At 38.1% G+C, this 16744-nt stretch overlaps 1 protein-coding gene across 13 annotated transcripts in view; it reads right to left on the bottom strand.

Moving 5' to 3' along the window:
* Window positions 1-16744, bottom strand: part of LOC111188804 (protocadherin gamma-C5-like) — a 100205-nt gene that overhangs the window by 73743 nt on the left and 9718 nt on the right. The window contains exons 1-5 of one of the 13 annotated variants that reach the window (XR_007427439.1): window positions 13614-16636; window positions 12441-12504; window positions 11720-11877; window positions 11522-11617; window positions 10071-11418 (exon numbers count right to left, since the gene is read on the bottom strand). The exons of 8 other annotated variants lie outside the window; for them this stretch is intronic. Coding sequence is in view for 4 of the 5 variants with exons in the window: in XM_049468738.1 (XP_049324695.1) it covers window positions 5252-7675 (2424 nt within the window). In the remaining variant the exon portion in view is untranslated. Of the gene's footprint in view, window positions 1-635; window positions 2784-5251; window positions 7826-10070; window positions 11419-11521; window positions 11618-11719; window positions 11878-12440; window positions 12505-13613; window positions 16637-16744 lie in introns of those variants that run through there. 4 more of the 13 variants (XM_049468755.1, XM_049468739.1, XM_049468738.1 and 1 more) reach the window with 4 other exon arrangements.

Here is a 16744-nt window from a genome sequence, read left to right as displayed (position 1 = left end):
AAAAAACAAAGTAGAGGTATAGCTTTTCAGAAAGATATGGTTGAATGGATGCTATTAAAAAACTCATAACATTATATTAAAACGCACCAAATACTTATAAAAGCCCTTACCAACTGTGCAGAATCGGGGTCTTCATAAAGCCCATTATCCACCATGGCGCGCTGCATGGTCTCTGTAAAACTGGGGTCCACCATTAAAACACTCTGCCCACCAAGTGTAGAATATTTACAGTCACTCTTCCTCGAATTAGTCGTCATACAAACGTCATAATTATACATATGAGGCAGCGTTCCTGTAACGCCAGTATCTGTGTAACCAGGAGGATAGTATGGAATAACTGGGAGATTGGACTGGTAGAAAACACGAGACTGTCTCCACCTGTAGATCTTCACTGAGATTATGACAACTACACAGGTAATGAAGAGGAAAGAAACAGCAGCCAGTGCTAAAACTAAATAAAACGTCACGTTGTCGTTGTATTCCTTGCCATGTGAAAAGTCTATTAATTCTGACAGCACTTCAGGGAAACTGTCCGCTACAGCTACATTAATATTTACTACAGCTGAACGAGATGGCTGTCCGTTATCTTCCACAACAACAGTGAGCTTCTGTTTTACAGCATCTTTATCAGTGACCTGTCGCACAGTCCGTATCTCTCCATTCTGTGGTCCCACTTCAAACAGCGCCCTGTCTGTAGCTTTCTGTAGTTTGTAGGAGAGCCAGGCGTTCTGTCCAGAGTCCACATCAACAGCCACCACTTTAGTGACAAGATAGCCAACATCTGCTGAACGAGGCACAATCTCAGCCACCATAGAGCCACCAGTCTGTACTGGGTACAGTACCTGAGGAGCGTTATCGTTCTGATCTCGAATTTTAATGGTCACTGTCACGTTGCTACTGAGTGGAGGGGAGCCTCCATCCTGAGCGATTATGCGGAAATGAAAGTTTTTAAACTGTTCGTAATCGAAAGATCTGACAGAATTAATGAGTCCACTGTCAGCTCTAACAGACAGATATGATGATACAGGAACCCCATTAACAGTACTGTCTTCCAAAATGTAAGAAACACGGGCATTCTGATTCGAGTCTGCATCCCTGGCCTTCACTGCGAATATAGAGAGGCCTGGTGTGTTGTTTTCCACCACAAAGGCCTCGTAGCTACGTCTCTCAAAGACAGGAGCATTATCATTAACATCTATTATCTGTAGATGGAGAGAAGCAATGCTGGAGAGTGAGGGAACTCCTTCATCAGAACAGATCACAGTAATGTTGTATTCGGCATTCCTCTCTCTGTCCAATTCTTGGTCTGTGCGCAGGCTAAAGAAATTATTAGATGTTGATATGATTAAAAAGGGGATATTTTCAGCTATACTACAGTGAACTTGCCCATTCACAGATGAATCTGGATCATATACTTTCATCATAGCTACAACAGTGCTAGGAGGAGACTCTTCTGATATAGAATTTGATATAGACATAACTGTTATAGTTGGGTTATTATCGTTTATATCAATCACTTCTACATTAACTTTACATGAATCTGCCAAACCACCTTGGTCTTTAGCTTTAATATCAAGTTGATACTGAGTTGTTTTCTCGTAGTCAATTTGTCCACTTAATGTTATTTCACCACTTTCTCTATTTATCATAAATATCTCTTTGCCATCTTCGTTTAAATTTGAAATAAAATACGTCACCTGTCCGTTTGAGCCTTCATCCGCGTCAGAGGCGCTGACAGTTGTCAATTTTGTGCCTTTTATTGAGTTTTCTATGACTGAAGTTTTATACACTTTTTGCGTAAATATAGGAGCATTATCGTTAACATCCAGTACAGTAACATGTATCTGGACTGTACCTGAGAGCACTGGTTGACCTCCATCAATCGCTGTTAACAACAAAGTAAACCTTTCATTTAGTTCTCTATCGAGTGGTCTTTTTAACACCATCTCTACATTTTTTCCTCCGTCAGCATGACTTTGCATCTCTAGAACAAAATGATCTGTTGGCTGAATAGAATAGCTTTGAAGACCGTTAGGTCCAACGTCTGCATCCACTGCTCCATCTAACATGAATCTCGCTCCGATTATAGCAGACTCACTAATCTCGAAGCTGATATCTCCCTTTTGGAAAATTGGAGCGTTATCATTTATGTCCGTGATTTCGACGGTTATTGTGTACATCTCCATCGGGTTCTCCAGAATCATTTGAAGATGTAAAGCGCACGGCGTTGTTTTGGCGCACAGAGATTCGCGATCTATTTTCTCTTTTATTAGAAGCATTCCTCTCTCTCGGTTTAGCTCGATGTATTCCGTGCTGTCCCCGGAGAATATCAGCGCTTTCCCTGTTTTCAGTCTTTTTAAATCAAGTCCCAAATCCTGAGCAATATTTCCAACCATCGATCCTTTCGCCATTTCCTCTGGAATGGAGTAACTGACCTGCCCGAGAGCGGAGTGAGAACAAATAACGACAAAGAACAATACCTTGTGCCACATCATTGCAGCTGGATTTTTTTTTTTATCAAGACACAACAGTCCAGTGCCTTTAAATTTACAACAATCGTATCAAAGCTAGATCCTAACTTCAGTTATCTCGGATAGCTGACGAGAATATTTAACGTGGACGTCGAAAATAAAGAAACCCGAGGAGAGCTTTTCTTTCTCTGATTGTTTAGGGTGGTGTGGGTGGGTGAGTCTAAGGCGTGCTTTAACAGAGGCTGTGCATCGTTGTTACCCAGCGACCCTCAGAGTCAGAATTAAGAATTACATCTCGAGATTCGCTAATAAATAAACTCACATGTAAACGTTCTCCAACATAATTTAAATATAACTTCATGTTACATTAGATAGATTTTGGTTGGAGAAATATAAAGGGCCTCGGTTTGCTACAGGCTTTAAATAGGCTGGAGCTGTCCAAAAAGAGGTTCTGAAAAGCGCTGAGCAAATTAACATCTTAAAACAATCACCCCATTATGAACTCACTTCATGATGTAAAAGCGCAGTAAAACCCTTGCATTATTTTAACTTAAATAACAACAGATCAAATAATTATCGTATTTTTGTATATGTCGAAACAATAGTAAAATCCATAACAAATTTATAGATATGGACAATAAAACCATTATCATATTAAAAAGAAAAGAAAGCCATGTCCATGTTATGATTAAATTGCAAAGATTCATGTAATGTGAACATATTTAAAATACTGTTTTTTTTTTTATTAAACAACACTTTTTAATAAGCAATAATGTGTTATTATTAGAGCTTACGAACACATGGCCGACACTTCTTGGAGTTAAAATAACAAAACAAAGCATAAGTATAGCTTTTCAGTAAGCTATAATTGAATAGATGTTATTTAAAAACTTTATAACATTATATTAAAACCCACCAAATTCTTATAAAAGCCCTCACCAACTGTGGCGAATCGGGGTCTTCCCAAAGCCTTTTATCCATCATGGCGCGCTGCATGGTCTCTGTAAAACTGAGGTCCACCACTAAATCACTGTCCACCAAGTGTAGAATATTTTCAGTCATTTTTCTCAAGTTAGTCGTCATACAAACGTCATAATTATACATATGCGGAAGAGTTCCAGTAACTCCAGTATCTGTATAACTAGGTGGATAGTACGGAATAACTGGGAGATTGGACTCATATAATATACGGGACTGTCTCCACCTGTAGATTTTCACTGATATTTTTATATTATATTATAACGACTACACAGGTAATAAAGAGGAAAGAAACTGCAGTCAGCGCTAAAACTAAATAAAACGTCAAAATATCGTTGTATTTTTTTGCCGTGTGTAAAGTCTGTGAACTCTGACAGCACTGTGAGCTCTGACAGTCCGCTACAGCTATTTTAATATTTACTACAGCTGAACGAGATGGCTATCCGTTATCCTCCACAACAACACTGAGCTTCTGTTTCACAGCATCTTTATCAGTGACCTTTCGCACAGTACGTATCTCTCCATTATGTGGTCCCACTTCAAACAGTGAAGCTTTCTGTAGCTTTCTGTAGTTTGTAGGCGAGCCAGGCGTTCTGTCCAGAGTCCACATCAACAGCCACTAATTTTGTCACAAGATAGCCAACATTTGCTAAACGAGGCACAATCTCAGCCACGAGAGAGCCACCAGTCTGTACTGGATACAGAACCTGAGGAGCGTTGTCATTCTGATCTTGGATTGTAATGGTCACTGTCACGTTGCCACTGGAGAGCCTCCATCCTGCGGTTTTATGCGGAAATGGAAGTCCTTTAACTGCTCATAGTCGAAAGGACGCAATGCACTAATAACTCCGCTGTCAGGACTGATTAACACATATGATGACACAGGAACCACATTAACAGTATCTTCTAATATGCAACACGGGCATTCTGATTTGAGTCTGCATCACTGGCCTTGACTCAGTCACAAAGGCCTCGTAGCTATTTCTCTCAAAGACTGGAGCATTATCATTAACATCTGATATCTGTAAACGTAGAAGCGATGCTGGATCAGAGAACATCAGAGTGATGTTGTACTCAGCCTCTCTCTCCCTGTCTAGTAACTCCTGTTCGCTTTATTCTGTCTGCAGAATAAAGAAATTGTTGGATGGTGATGTGATAGAATATGGAATACTGGAATGTTTTCACTTGCACTACAGTGAACTTGCCCGTTCACAGATGAATCTGGATCGTTTACTTTCATCATTGCTACAACGGTGACAGGTGATTTCGTACTTGAAACTAGCTTGTAAGCAAAATTAAAGCACATTTTAGATAGATAGATAGATAGATAGATAGATAGATAGATAGATAGATAGATAGATAGATAGATAGATAGATAGATAGATAGATAGAATGCCTGTCTTGGCCTACAATTTTCAAATAAATGACGCTGTCCATAAGAAGAGGTGCTGAAAAGCCCTGAATGAGTACTCACAAACCGCTCTCATCACCATTATATGAACAGTGCCACTTGTAAAAGCACATGTGAAAATAATACAAATTGCATTGATATTAATATATAAATTAGTGTACACGTACTTTAGCGGCGAGGCTTAAAGTGACACAAAGACCAAGGCCATACCGGGATTATATGGTAACGTTAATGGAGTCTATGGACAGTTCTATCGATCTTTAAGGAGGCTGTAATAAAGTGACCAGCGTTTAGTAACATATTGTGAAGAACACTTAGCACTACTACAAAACAATCATACGGATAGAGCACAAATGCACTATGATTTAACATAACGTAAAAAAGAGCTTACCAACTCTGGAGAAACGGGGTCTTCCAGAAGACCTTTATCCCTCATTTCGCGCTGCATAGTCTCTGAAAAGCTGGGATCTACCATTAAAACACTCTGTCCACCAAGTGTAGAATATTTACAGTCACTCTTCCTCGAATTAGTCGTCATACAAACGTCATAATTATACAAATGAGGCAAAGTTCCTGTAACTCCAGTGTCTGTGTAACCGGGTGGATAGTATGGAATAACTGGGAGATTGGACTGGTAGAAAACACGGGACTGTCTCCATCTGTAGATCTTCACTGATATTATAACAACTACACAGGTAATGAAGAGGAAAGAAACAGCAGCAAGCGCTAAAACTAAATAAAACGTTAGGTTATCGTTGTATTCCTTGCCATGTGTAAAGTCTGTGAATTCTGACAGCACTTCCGGGAAACTGTCCGCTACAGCTACATTAATATTTACTACAGCTGAACGACATGGCTGTCCGTTATCCTCCACAACAACAGTGAGCTTCTGTTTCACAGCATCTTTATCAGTGACCTGTCGCACAGTCCGTATCTCTCCATTCTGTGGTCCCACTTCAAACAGCGCCCTGTCTGTAGCTTTCTGTAGTTTGTAGGAGAGCCAGGCGTTCTGTCCAGAGTCCACATCAACAGCCACCACTTTAGTGACAAGATAGCCAACATCTGCTGAACGAGGCACAATCTCAGCCACCATAGAGCCACCAGTCTGTACTGGGTACAGTACCTGAGGAGCGTTGTCATTCTGGTCTTGGATTGTAATGGTCACTGTCACGTTGCTACTGAGTGGAGGAGAGCCTCCATCCTGAGCAATTACGCGGAAATGGAAGTCCTTTAACTGCTCGTAGTCAAAAGAGCGTACAGCATTAATGACTCCACTGTCAGCACTAACAGTCACATATGATGATACACGAACCCCATTAACAGTACTGTCTTCTAAAATGTAAGAAACACGGGCATTCTGATTCGAGTCTGCATCCCTGGCCTTCACTGTGAATATAGAGGGACCTGGTGTGTTGTTCTCCACCACAAAGGCCTCATATCTACTTCTCTCAAAGACAGGAGCATTATCATTAACATCTGATATCTGTAAACGGAGAGAAACGCTGCTGGAGAGTGAGGGAACTCCCTCATCAGAGCACATCACAGTGATGTTGTACTCATCCTCTCTCTCTCTGTCCAATTCCTGCTCTGTGCGCAAGCTAAAGAAATTATTGGATGGTGTACTCACCGCAAATGGAATGTTATCGCTGATGGTACAATGAACTTGGCCATTTGCACCCGAGTCCGGGTCATTTACTTTTATCATGGCAACGACAGTGTTAGGTTTGGAATTCTCGGATATAGAACTGGACATAGAAATGATATCAATTGCTGGCTGATGATCATTAACGTCCAATACGTCAACGATTACCTTGCATGAGTCAGAGAGTCCTCCTTGGTCTCTAGCCTGAACGTGTATTTGATAATGGTTCGATATTTCATAGTCAATCTTTCCATTTATTGTCACATCTCCACTTTGGGAGTCTACGTCAAAGATATCAATCACAGAGCTGTCTAATGCATCAGATATGTGATAGGTCACATGACTATTAGAGCCTTCATCTGCATCGGTGGCGCTAACGGTTGTCAATTTGGTTCCTTTCGGTGCATTTTCTGTTACTGTGGCTTTATACACCTTTTGAGCAAACACAGGCGCATTATCATTAACATCCAGCACTTTTACATAAATATTCATTGTGCCCGAAAGCCGTGGTTCTCCTCCATCAAACGCTGTCAACAACAAATTTAATCGATCTTCCTTTTCTCGATCAAGGGGTTGTTGTAACACCATCTCCACAATTTTTTCCACATCAGATTGCTCATCTAAAGCAAAGTTCTCTGTAGGCTTAAGAGAATAGCTACGAAGACTATTGACTCCTACGTCTGGATCTACCGCTCTCCCCAACACGAATCTGGCCCCCACAGCTGCTGACTCGCTTATCTCAAATCTAATTTCGCTCTTCTGGAAATTAGGAGCATTGTCATTTACATCCTTAATTTCTACGGTAACAGAATATAACTCCATCGGATTCTCCAGAATCATTTGGAGATGCAGAGCACATGGGGTGATTTTTGCGCACAGAGACTCACGATCAATGCTTTCTTTGACGAGAAGTCGTCCGTTGTCTCGGTTAAGCTCAATGTATTCCGTATTATCGCCTGTATAAATCCGAGCTCTCCCGGCCTTCAGTCGTTTCAGATCCAAACCCAAATCCTGAGCGATATTTCCAATTGTCGAGCCTTTCTGCATTTCCTCTGGAATGGAATAAGTCATCTGCCCAAACACGATGCGAGAACAAAAGACCAGAAAAAGCAGTACCGTGTACCACAGGGTAAACAAAGACATTTTTTTATCTGAGCTGAGCAATATTCCCATCCTTACATCGATGTTTTAGGATCTACAGGAACGAAGAATACAAATCGAATATGTAGGTAGTTTACAGCAAGCTATTTTATAACAGCATTACTTAAACACTTCGTAGAAAACCTGCCTTCATTCTTTTCTTTCGGGTACAGGGAGTTTCGTTGAGAGGGGTTGGACGAGTTTAACCAAAGCGCAAGACCACTGCAGTTCAACAGCGGCCCTCTGAGCCAAAAAATGGAACTACAAGCAGGTAAAAAATATTTGGATGTTCAATGTATTGTGCTTTAAAATTACATAAAACTGTATTCACATTTACGTAGTTACCATCGATATCATACAACTAATAACTTGTATTCACTGTTAACGTTTAATGTAAATGTATTCTCCATTTATACTTGAATACCCTTGAATTTATGTATATTACAATAATAATGTGAGGATGATTAAATACCTTATGTGGTGTGAGTGATTTCAAAGTATTTATGAACAGCCTATCAAACACAATCTTACTTCTTTCAAAGAATTCTACAGTGGTTCAAAAAATGCAGTTCTGCTAGAAAGTTTGCGAAACACTTCAGAATATTCTATTTTTCTATGTACATTTAACTTAAAACTTCATCCTATTTTCACACTATTCTTAAAACTAATAGACAAGGAGAAGCAAATCAAACAAATGAGACAATAATTTGGACATGTGAGTAGTAATAGTTTTAAACCCCTTTTGCATTCCTTATCCGGTGTGACCTCTATATACAACAATAACTGCAACTAAATGTTCATAAAAACTGTTGATTAGTTCTGCACATCCCATTGAAGGAATTTTAGTGCATTACTCTGTATAAAACAGCCTCAGCTCTGTTATGCTGGTGATATTCCTCATAATAACTGCTTGCTTCAGGACCTTTCACTAAATTTCAGTTGAAATAAGGTCAGGACTTTGGTTTCCAAAACATTTACTTGATTGTTTTAACCATTATTTTGTATAACCACTTGTGTGCTTAAATTGTTAACCCTGCGCATGACCAACTTTTTCTTAAATTTCAGGTCATTGACATGTCTAAATAGTTGTCTTCAAAATTGACTAGTAAAACTATTGTTAAATCAATGATGGTAAGTTGTCCTACAACAGATGCAGCAGTCACAAAACATGATACAACCACCATTTTGTTTCAAAGACAAGGAAAAGGTTTAATGCTGGAATGCAGTGTTTTCCTTTCTTCAAATGCAAAACATCTAACTTAAGCCAAACAGCAAAATTGTGGGCTCATCTGTCCAAACATTGTTCATTTTTGTGATTATTTGTGAAGTATTTTTTTGTATTTAAAAGAAGCCTATGGATACACTGAAATTAAATCTCACATAACTGACTAGTCCATGTACTCTTTAATAAACTGTAGATTGGCAGCACACTTCTTTTTTGAGGAAGAACAACAACTCTTCTTATGAAATCAATGGAATCTCTTTTGTTTGAGCTATGATAAACATTTACAAACACTTGTTCTGAAAATCATACTTTGACAGATCCTTGCTGTCTATATAAAACAGAGCTGCTTAATTACTCCTGATTGTCATCACATTAACTGACATTTTACACTCACAAATATGTCATAAAAATGCATGTTTCCTTTAAAGAAAATGAGCTTGTCAAAAATACTTGTCACATTTATTTGATTTGGTTCATCCTGTCTAGTTCCAGTTAATGAATCTTTAGTTTAAATTTTTGCAGAAATAAATAAAAGTAAGTATTTGATAAAGTTAGGCTGTCCATAGCTAAGTTGATCTTTTCTTTAAAGAAAAAGACCCACTTACTGATGCAGCATTTGGGTGAACAAATATGCCTCAATAATTACATCACAGTTAAATTAAACCAAACTTTTGTGTAAGAATGTCTCCTTACCAGGTCTGGAGAATCTGTGTCATCCAGCAAGAAATTTTCCTTCATGGCACGCTGCATAGTCTCTGTGAAACTGGGATCCACTACTAATACACTCTGCCCACCAAGCGTAGAATATTTACAGTCACTTTTTCTTGAATTGGTTGTCATACAAACGTCATGATTATACATGTGTGGCAGTGTTCCACACTGTAAAAAATAAATTGTTGAGAAAACTCAAAATTTTACGGCAACATGATGCATCAAGATTTTTTAGTTCTGTCAACAACTGTGCTGTTTGTCATTTTTATAGAGAATTATCTGTTTAGCCAACTTATATTTGCTTGTCGACATAGATCTGATTATTCTGTTCAAGCTATTACAATCTTAATGTTAGGAGAACTACAATATTTCTGTTGAGCGTGTGATTGTTTTTGTGTTTGTTATACAAAGAATTACTGATAAGCTGAACGCAAAATCTTAACTTCTAAAAAAAAAGATGTTGAACGAACTGAATATTTTAAGGCAACATGATGCATTAGGATTTTTTTGTTGTCTTTATTAAAGATATTTGGTTTAGCCAACTGTTCACTCAACCAGTACATCTTTCCTATATAACAAGCATCCTGCATGTAATACTACATTAAAACATTATGTACATAGAAAAGACAATCAAATATTAATTAATATTACTTTATTCCAACCAGTTACTTGCAAATAGCATAACAGAGATGCAAAGAATTGGAATCCCTCAGCATTCAAAATTTAGAACCGTATTAAGAAGACTATCACTTAAAAATGTTGGTTGAGAGTGTCATCTAACCTCATTTAACCATGAAGAAAAAAAAAGCAATTTAAAGAAGTAGGGGTAAAAACCTCGTATGCTGTATTTGTTTACCTAGTCACATGCCTCTGCATAATGCTACAGTGAAAAAATAGGAGTCCTGTAATTATCAAAAAAAAAAAAAACATAGAAAGCTTAAAACTGTTTAGAAAGTTCTTTATAAAGGTTTACAAACCACTGAATAAAAAGGATATTCATTTTTTACTTGGGTCAATGAGTGCTGGAAAGATAAAACTGCCTCTACATAGTCATATTTTTGTCAAACAAAATACACTTATTAAAATTCTAAAATATTTTTCACCAAAAATAATGTGTATTTAGAGGAGCATCTTTGCAAACAGGCATTGCACAATACCTTGAACACTGCACATCAAACCTCAATTTCTTTTTTCCTAAAAAAAGACATCTTGGAATTCAAACCTAAAAATCCTGGAGTTCACTACTGTGACCATGTTCACTGGCTTGCAGATAAAATTTATTTTGGGGGAAAAAAAAAAAGTACATGTCATTTGTATCTTGAGCCAAGGTCCAAAAACATCTCGAGAATGGCATTCAAAATGTAAAAAAAAGAGATTCAGGACAAAATGTAGGGCAACATAAACAGCTATTTTGCCAATAATGTAGATATGTCAGAGTTTCATTTTAACAAGGATCAAATCCAACACAAGTCACCTCTGATGCCACGTTTGATAAAATGCTTCCAATCGGAACCCTGCAACACTAGCAACAACACCTGCATGTATTTAAACACAACAAATCATACAGTATACCAACATGTCCAGCACTGCATTTATACATTAAAGTGGATCTGAATTTGGAGTTCAGAATTTTGGATAAGAAAGGTTTAGAGCACAGAAAAGGCCAAAGAGGTATGCCAAGCCTGTAGGGGTGTCGCAGAGTCCATCCAGAACTATGGTCTCCTCCAGCACAATGGCAATGTTCATTTGCTGGTGAGCCTGCAGCAGAGACATTGTCCTCTAAAACCACAAGTACTCCAACAGATACCCCTTTGGTCTGTTCATCTTCTGGATCTGTATCCTATTGGAAAGACACAGAGTATCAAACAAAAATGCATTAAACCTAAAAGTAAAACTGAAAGTTTCTCATCTCACATGCATGTTTCTTGATGTCTGTTACTTACCAAACATTTCTAAAACAACTTTACAGGATCTTCTCTCAAAAACGAAGGCAATCCTTCCAGCACAGCACTCTTTCGATAGGCGACAATATCAGATGTCTTAAACAAAGATATGAGCAGATAATTAGAATAAAGTTTAGGTCTAAATGTGTGTAGTTTAACAGAATGTGTTACTTTTTCCAAAACCAAATAACAACTGACCTTTTCATCAAGTTTTTCAATAGGTCTTCCATATCATGCCCAAAAGCTCCCTTCCGGGCACGGTAGAGTCTCAGTAGTTTGGTGGTGTTCTTTTCCATGGCAGCGCTGAAAGTTTCTAGCAGGTCTTTGTTGGTAACTCGAAAAAACTCCTCACAGATCTGTGGAGCATTAACATAAAAAACAGTATTTGTACAAATTGTAGGTCATGAGACACAAACTGAATTTTTTTTTTGTGAACAGTGAAATTTATTTGTGATTTATATGTAACTTGGATGGATTATCAGTTACACTTTTTTCCAGGAGTTTTGAGACTAATCTCTCTCCATAAAAAAACCAATAAACATTTTCATATAAAAATGTACCCATTTCAATTATCTATTATTTTAAATTATTATTTTTTATATACATTTTATTTTAATCAATCTTAGAACATATTATTCCTTAAATGATCATGAACCATTTGGTAACTCCCATGGGACTAATATGCTATGTATGAACTGAAGTGTGAAACCAAAACAAATGTTTTAAAGGATTAGAAAGGCAATAAACTCAGTGTCACCAACTCATTACCTAATAAATGTATATATGCATCAGTAAGCATTAGTTAGTAGTTAGAGTCCCAGCTACACATCTGGCAGAATTTGCTTTAAATCATCTAAAATACATGTATATAGAAAGTACACATTAAATTTTGACATTAATATTTAAGTTATGTACATACCTACTCCATTGAGTCTTTTTCAGGCAGCGTGCATATTCACTAAAATCTTCCTAACCCCGTTAAACTGTAAAAGAGAAAACAGCTCAATTACATCTCACATTTAAAGCACTAACAAAAACAAGCAACCCATTTAAAACATAACTGGAAGAAAACTGACTCAATAGATAACATTAAATGAATACTATCATATCCCACCATCATACATTAATAACATACAATTAACCATGATAAACAGTGTTATTTTACCACCACACTTAAAAATTCTCATTAAAATCACAGACTCCTGCGAGACTTTCTTGAATATACTTGGTGGTCTGAACTACCTTTATTCTCCTAAATATAAAATTATTTATAGGAGACAACTCAGTAATTGTTATTTTCAGTAGATTCTTGACTACTCAAATGTATCGTAATATCATTTTTGATATTTGCATAGTTTAAACATGTTTTGATAAATATGAGTAAAGTTTTATTAATGGTGTCCTTTCATAAATAATAAAAAAAATGGCAATGCTTTGAATTAAATTTATGAACTGAGCAGCACAGAGGCAGTGCAATTCAAATTATGTTTTGTGTACCGGTAAGTTAACTTACCTGGCCAAATTAGTGCTTAATTGGAACCTAACTTCTTTCCCCAATGACTGGTACTGAAATTTAAAAAAATATTTATATAGCATTAACCTGACTAAATAGGTTAAATTAAACTAGGTTAGGTTAGCTGGCAGAGGAAAGAGAAAATTATCTAACTTGCTAGGTTACTATCTGCCTTTTCTTCAGGCTGGAATTCTTAGCTGAGGCAAACCTAGGTTAGCTAATTAGTGTAATCTAGTGTATTTATCTGGTAGTTAATACCTAGGTTAGCCTAACCAACAAATACTGGAATGTTAACCAACTGTTTCAGAAACATAAGCTAACATACCTAGCTAGCTAGTTGAATGTTTAATACTCAATTCAGACTGTGTGCCAAAACCATGCGGCGATAGCAGTTTGCTAGCTGGGCTAGTTAGCTACTGCTAGTTAGCTACGTTAGCTAACTCTCTAACTAAGCTGATAGTGAGCCTGCCAATATATCTAAAGCTAAATACATGTCCAAAATACATTATTTCACAGAAACACAACACATATCTACAAAAATACCTAGTAATAAAATAAATCTTAAATATCTTAGCTTACCTTGAAGCAGCTGCCTGAGAGAGGAGTGATCACAGCCCCTGCTGTGCTGCGCTTGAGAGCCCCTGCAGTGCCGCACTTGAAAACCCCGCGTTCTTTCTTGTGCCTTAGTGCGCATGTGCAAACTCTCAATTAACTAAGCAGCATCATGTAACATAAAATTGCCTGTTCGGGCAATGTAAATAACCCATTTTGCACAATACCAAGCTGGAATGTGTTGGTCTGACATGGTTTTGTTTGTAAATGCCTAGTAACTTAGATTTCCTTGTTTCAGTAACTCAAATTACCAGGTCAGGTGAACAAAATGTAGTTGCATTTTTTACAGTGCAGTAACTCCAGTGTCTGTGTATCCGGGTGGATAGTATGGGATAACCGGGAGATTGGACTGATAGAAAACACGAGACTGTCTCCACCTGTAGATTTTCACTGATATTATAACAACTACACAGGTAATAAAGAGGAAAGAAACGGCAGCCAGTGCTAAAACTAAATAAAACGTCAGGTTATCGTTGTATTCCTTGCCTTGTGTAAAGTCTGTGAACTCTGTCAGCACTTCAGGGAAACTGTCCGCTACAGCTACATTAATATTTACTACAGCTGAACGAGATGGCTGTCCGTTATCCTCCACAACAACAGTGAGCTTTTGTTTTACAGCATCTTTATCAGTGACCTGGCGCACAGTCCGTATCTCTCCATTCTGTGGTCCCACTTCAAACAATGCCCTATCTGTGGCTTTCTGTAATTTGTAGGAGAGCCAGGCGTTCTGTCCAGAGTCCACATCAACAGCCACCACTTTAGTCACAAGATAGCCAACATCTGCTGAACGAGGCACAATCTCAGCCACCAGAGAGCCACCAGTCTGTACTGGATACAGAACCTGAGGAGCGTTATCGTTCTGATCTTGGATTTTAATAGTCACTGTCACGTTGCTACTAAGTGGAGGAGAGCCTCCATCCTGCGCTTTTACATGGAAATGGAAGTCCTTCAACTGCTCATAGTCGAAAGGACGCAATGCACTAATGACTCCGCTGTCAGCACTGATTGACACATATGATGATACAGCAACCCCATTAATAGTGCTGTCTTCTAAAATGTAAGAAACACGGGCATTTTGGTTGGAGTCTGCATCACTGGCTTTCACTGTAAATACAGTAAGACCTGGTGTGTTGTTCTCAATCACAAAGGCCTCATAGCTACTTTTCTCAAATACTGGAGCATTATCATTAACATCTGTAATCTGTAAACGAAGAGAAGCACTGCTGGACAGAGATGGAACTCCCTCATCAGAGCACATCACAGTGATGTTGTACTCAGCCTCTCTCTCCCTGTCGAGTAACTCCTCTGTCCGCAGAATAAAGAAATTATTGGATGGTGATGTGATTGAAAATGGAATTCTGTCACTTGCACTACAGTGAACTTGCCCGTTCACAGATGAATCTGGATCGTTTACTTTCATCATTGCTACAACGGTGCCAGGATTAGACTTCTCTGATATAGAGTTTGACTTAGACAATACTGTTATAACTGGTTTATTATCATTTATATCCAAAACATCAATAATTACTTTACACGAGTCTGAGAGTCCTCCTTGATCTTTAGCTTCAATATCGACTTCATAGTGACTTATTTTTTCATAATCAATCTGACCGTTTAGGGTAATATCACCAGTCAGCTGATCTATGATAAAAACGTCTTTAACATCAACATCTGAATTAGACATGTAATACATCACCTGCCCATTTGAACCCTCATCTGCATCTGATGCACTAACTGTTGTTATTTTGTACCCTTTGAGGGAGTTTTCAATTACTACGGTTTTATACACCTTCTGTGTAAATACAGGAGCATTGTCGTTGACATCCAGAACAGTTACGTGTATTTGGATTGTACCCGAGAGCACTGGTTCACCTCCATCAGTCGCTGTTAACATCAACGTAAATTGTTCTTGTTGTTCTCTGTCGAGTGGTCTTTGCAAAACCATTTCTACGTTTTTGCGACCCTCTGCCATATTTTGTAGTTCCAGAACAAAATGATCTGTTGGCTGAAGAGAATAGCTTGTTAGACCATTTGTTCCAACGTCTGAATCTGCTGCTTTTTCTAACATGAATCTCGCACCGGTCACAGCTGATTCGCTAATCTCGAACCTCATTTGTTTATTCTGAAATGTAGGAGCGTTGTCGTTAATGTCCATAATTTCGACGGTTATTGTGTACATTTCCATCGGGCTCTCCAGAATCATTTGAAGGTGTAAAGCGCAAGCTGTTGTTTTGGCGCACAGAGACTCGCGATCTATTTTCTCTTTTATTAGAAGCCTGCCACTCTCTTTGTTGAGCTCGACATATTCCGTGCTGTCCCCGGAGAAAATCCGCGCATTCCCAGATTTCAGTCTTTTTAAATCAAGGTCCAAGTCCTGTGCAATATTTCCAACCATAGATCCTTTCGCCATTTCCTCGGAAATGGAGTACCTGACCTGCCCGAACGCGGACTGAGAAGAAAGGACGAAGAACAATAACCTATGCCACATCACAGCAAATGGGATGTTCTCATTAAAACACAACAATCCAGCGATTTAATCCACTAACAAAGACAACTATTAACTGTAGATCCTCCACTCCACCGATTTCAGAATAGTCGACGAGAAGATTTCACTCAGACGTCTAAGGGATAACGGTCATGAATTAAGACCTTTTTTTATCTGATTGTTCAGGATGGTGTGGGTGAGTGTAAGGCGTGCACAAATGAAATCTTTAGCTTCCTTGACAAATAGCGGCCCTCAGAGTCAGAATTTAGAATTACATCTCAACTCCCTCCCTCTCAGAAAAAAAGACCTCGTACTTAAAACTTAAAAAAAAAACATTTAAGATAGATAGATAGATAGATAGATAGATAGATAGATAGATAGATAGAGTGCCTGTCTTGGCCTACAATTCTTTTCATGTTTGGAGGTGCCGAAAATATCTGAATGAGTACAATTTTATGTAACAAGCCACAAACTGCCCTCATCACCATAATAACAACATTGCCAGTTGTAAAAGCACATGTGATAACACTAAAAAAGTACATTGATCTTAATATATGAATTAATGTACATGTACTTTAACGGCGAGGTTTAAAGTGACACAAAGACCATGGCA

Source organism: Astyanax mexicanus, chromosome 20 (assembly GCF_023375975.1).
Source record: "Astyanax mexicanus isolate ESR-SI-001 chromosome 20, AstMex3_surface, whole genome shotgun sequence".
NCBI classification, from domain to species: domain Eukaryota; kingdom Metazoa; phylum Chordata; class Actinopteri; order Characiformes; family Acestrorhamphidae; genus Astyanax; species Astyanax mexicanus.
Note: the sequence above shows the minus strand (reverse complement) of the source record. Positions and strands in the feature narration are given on the sequence as shown.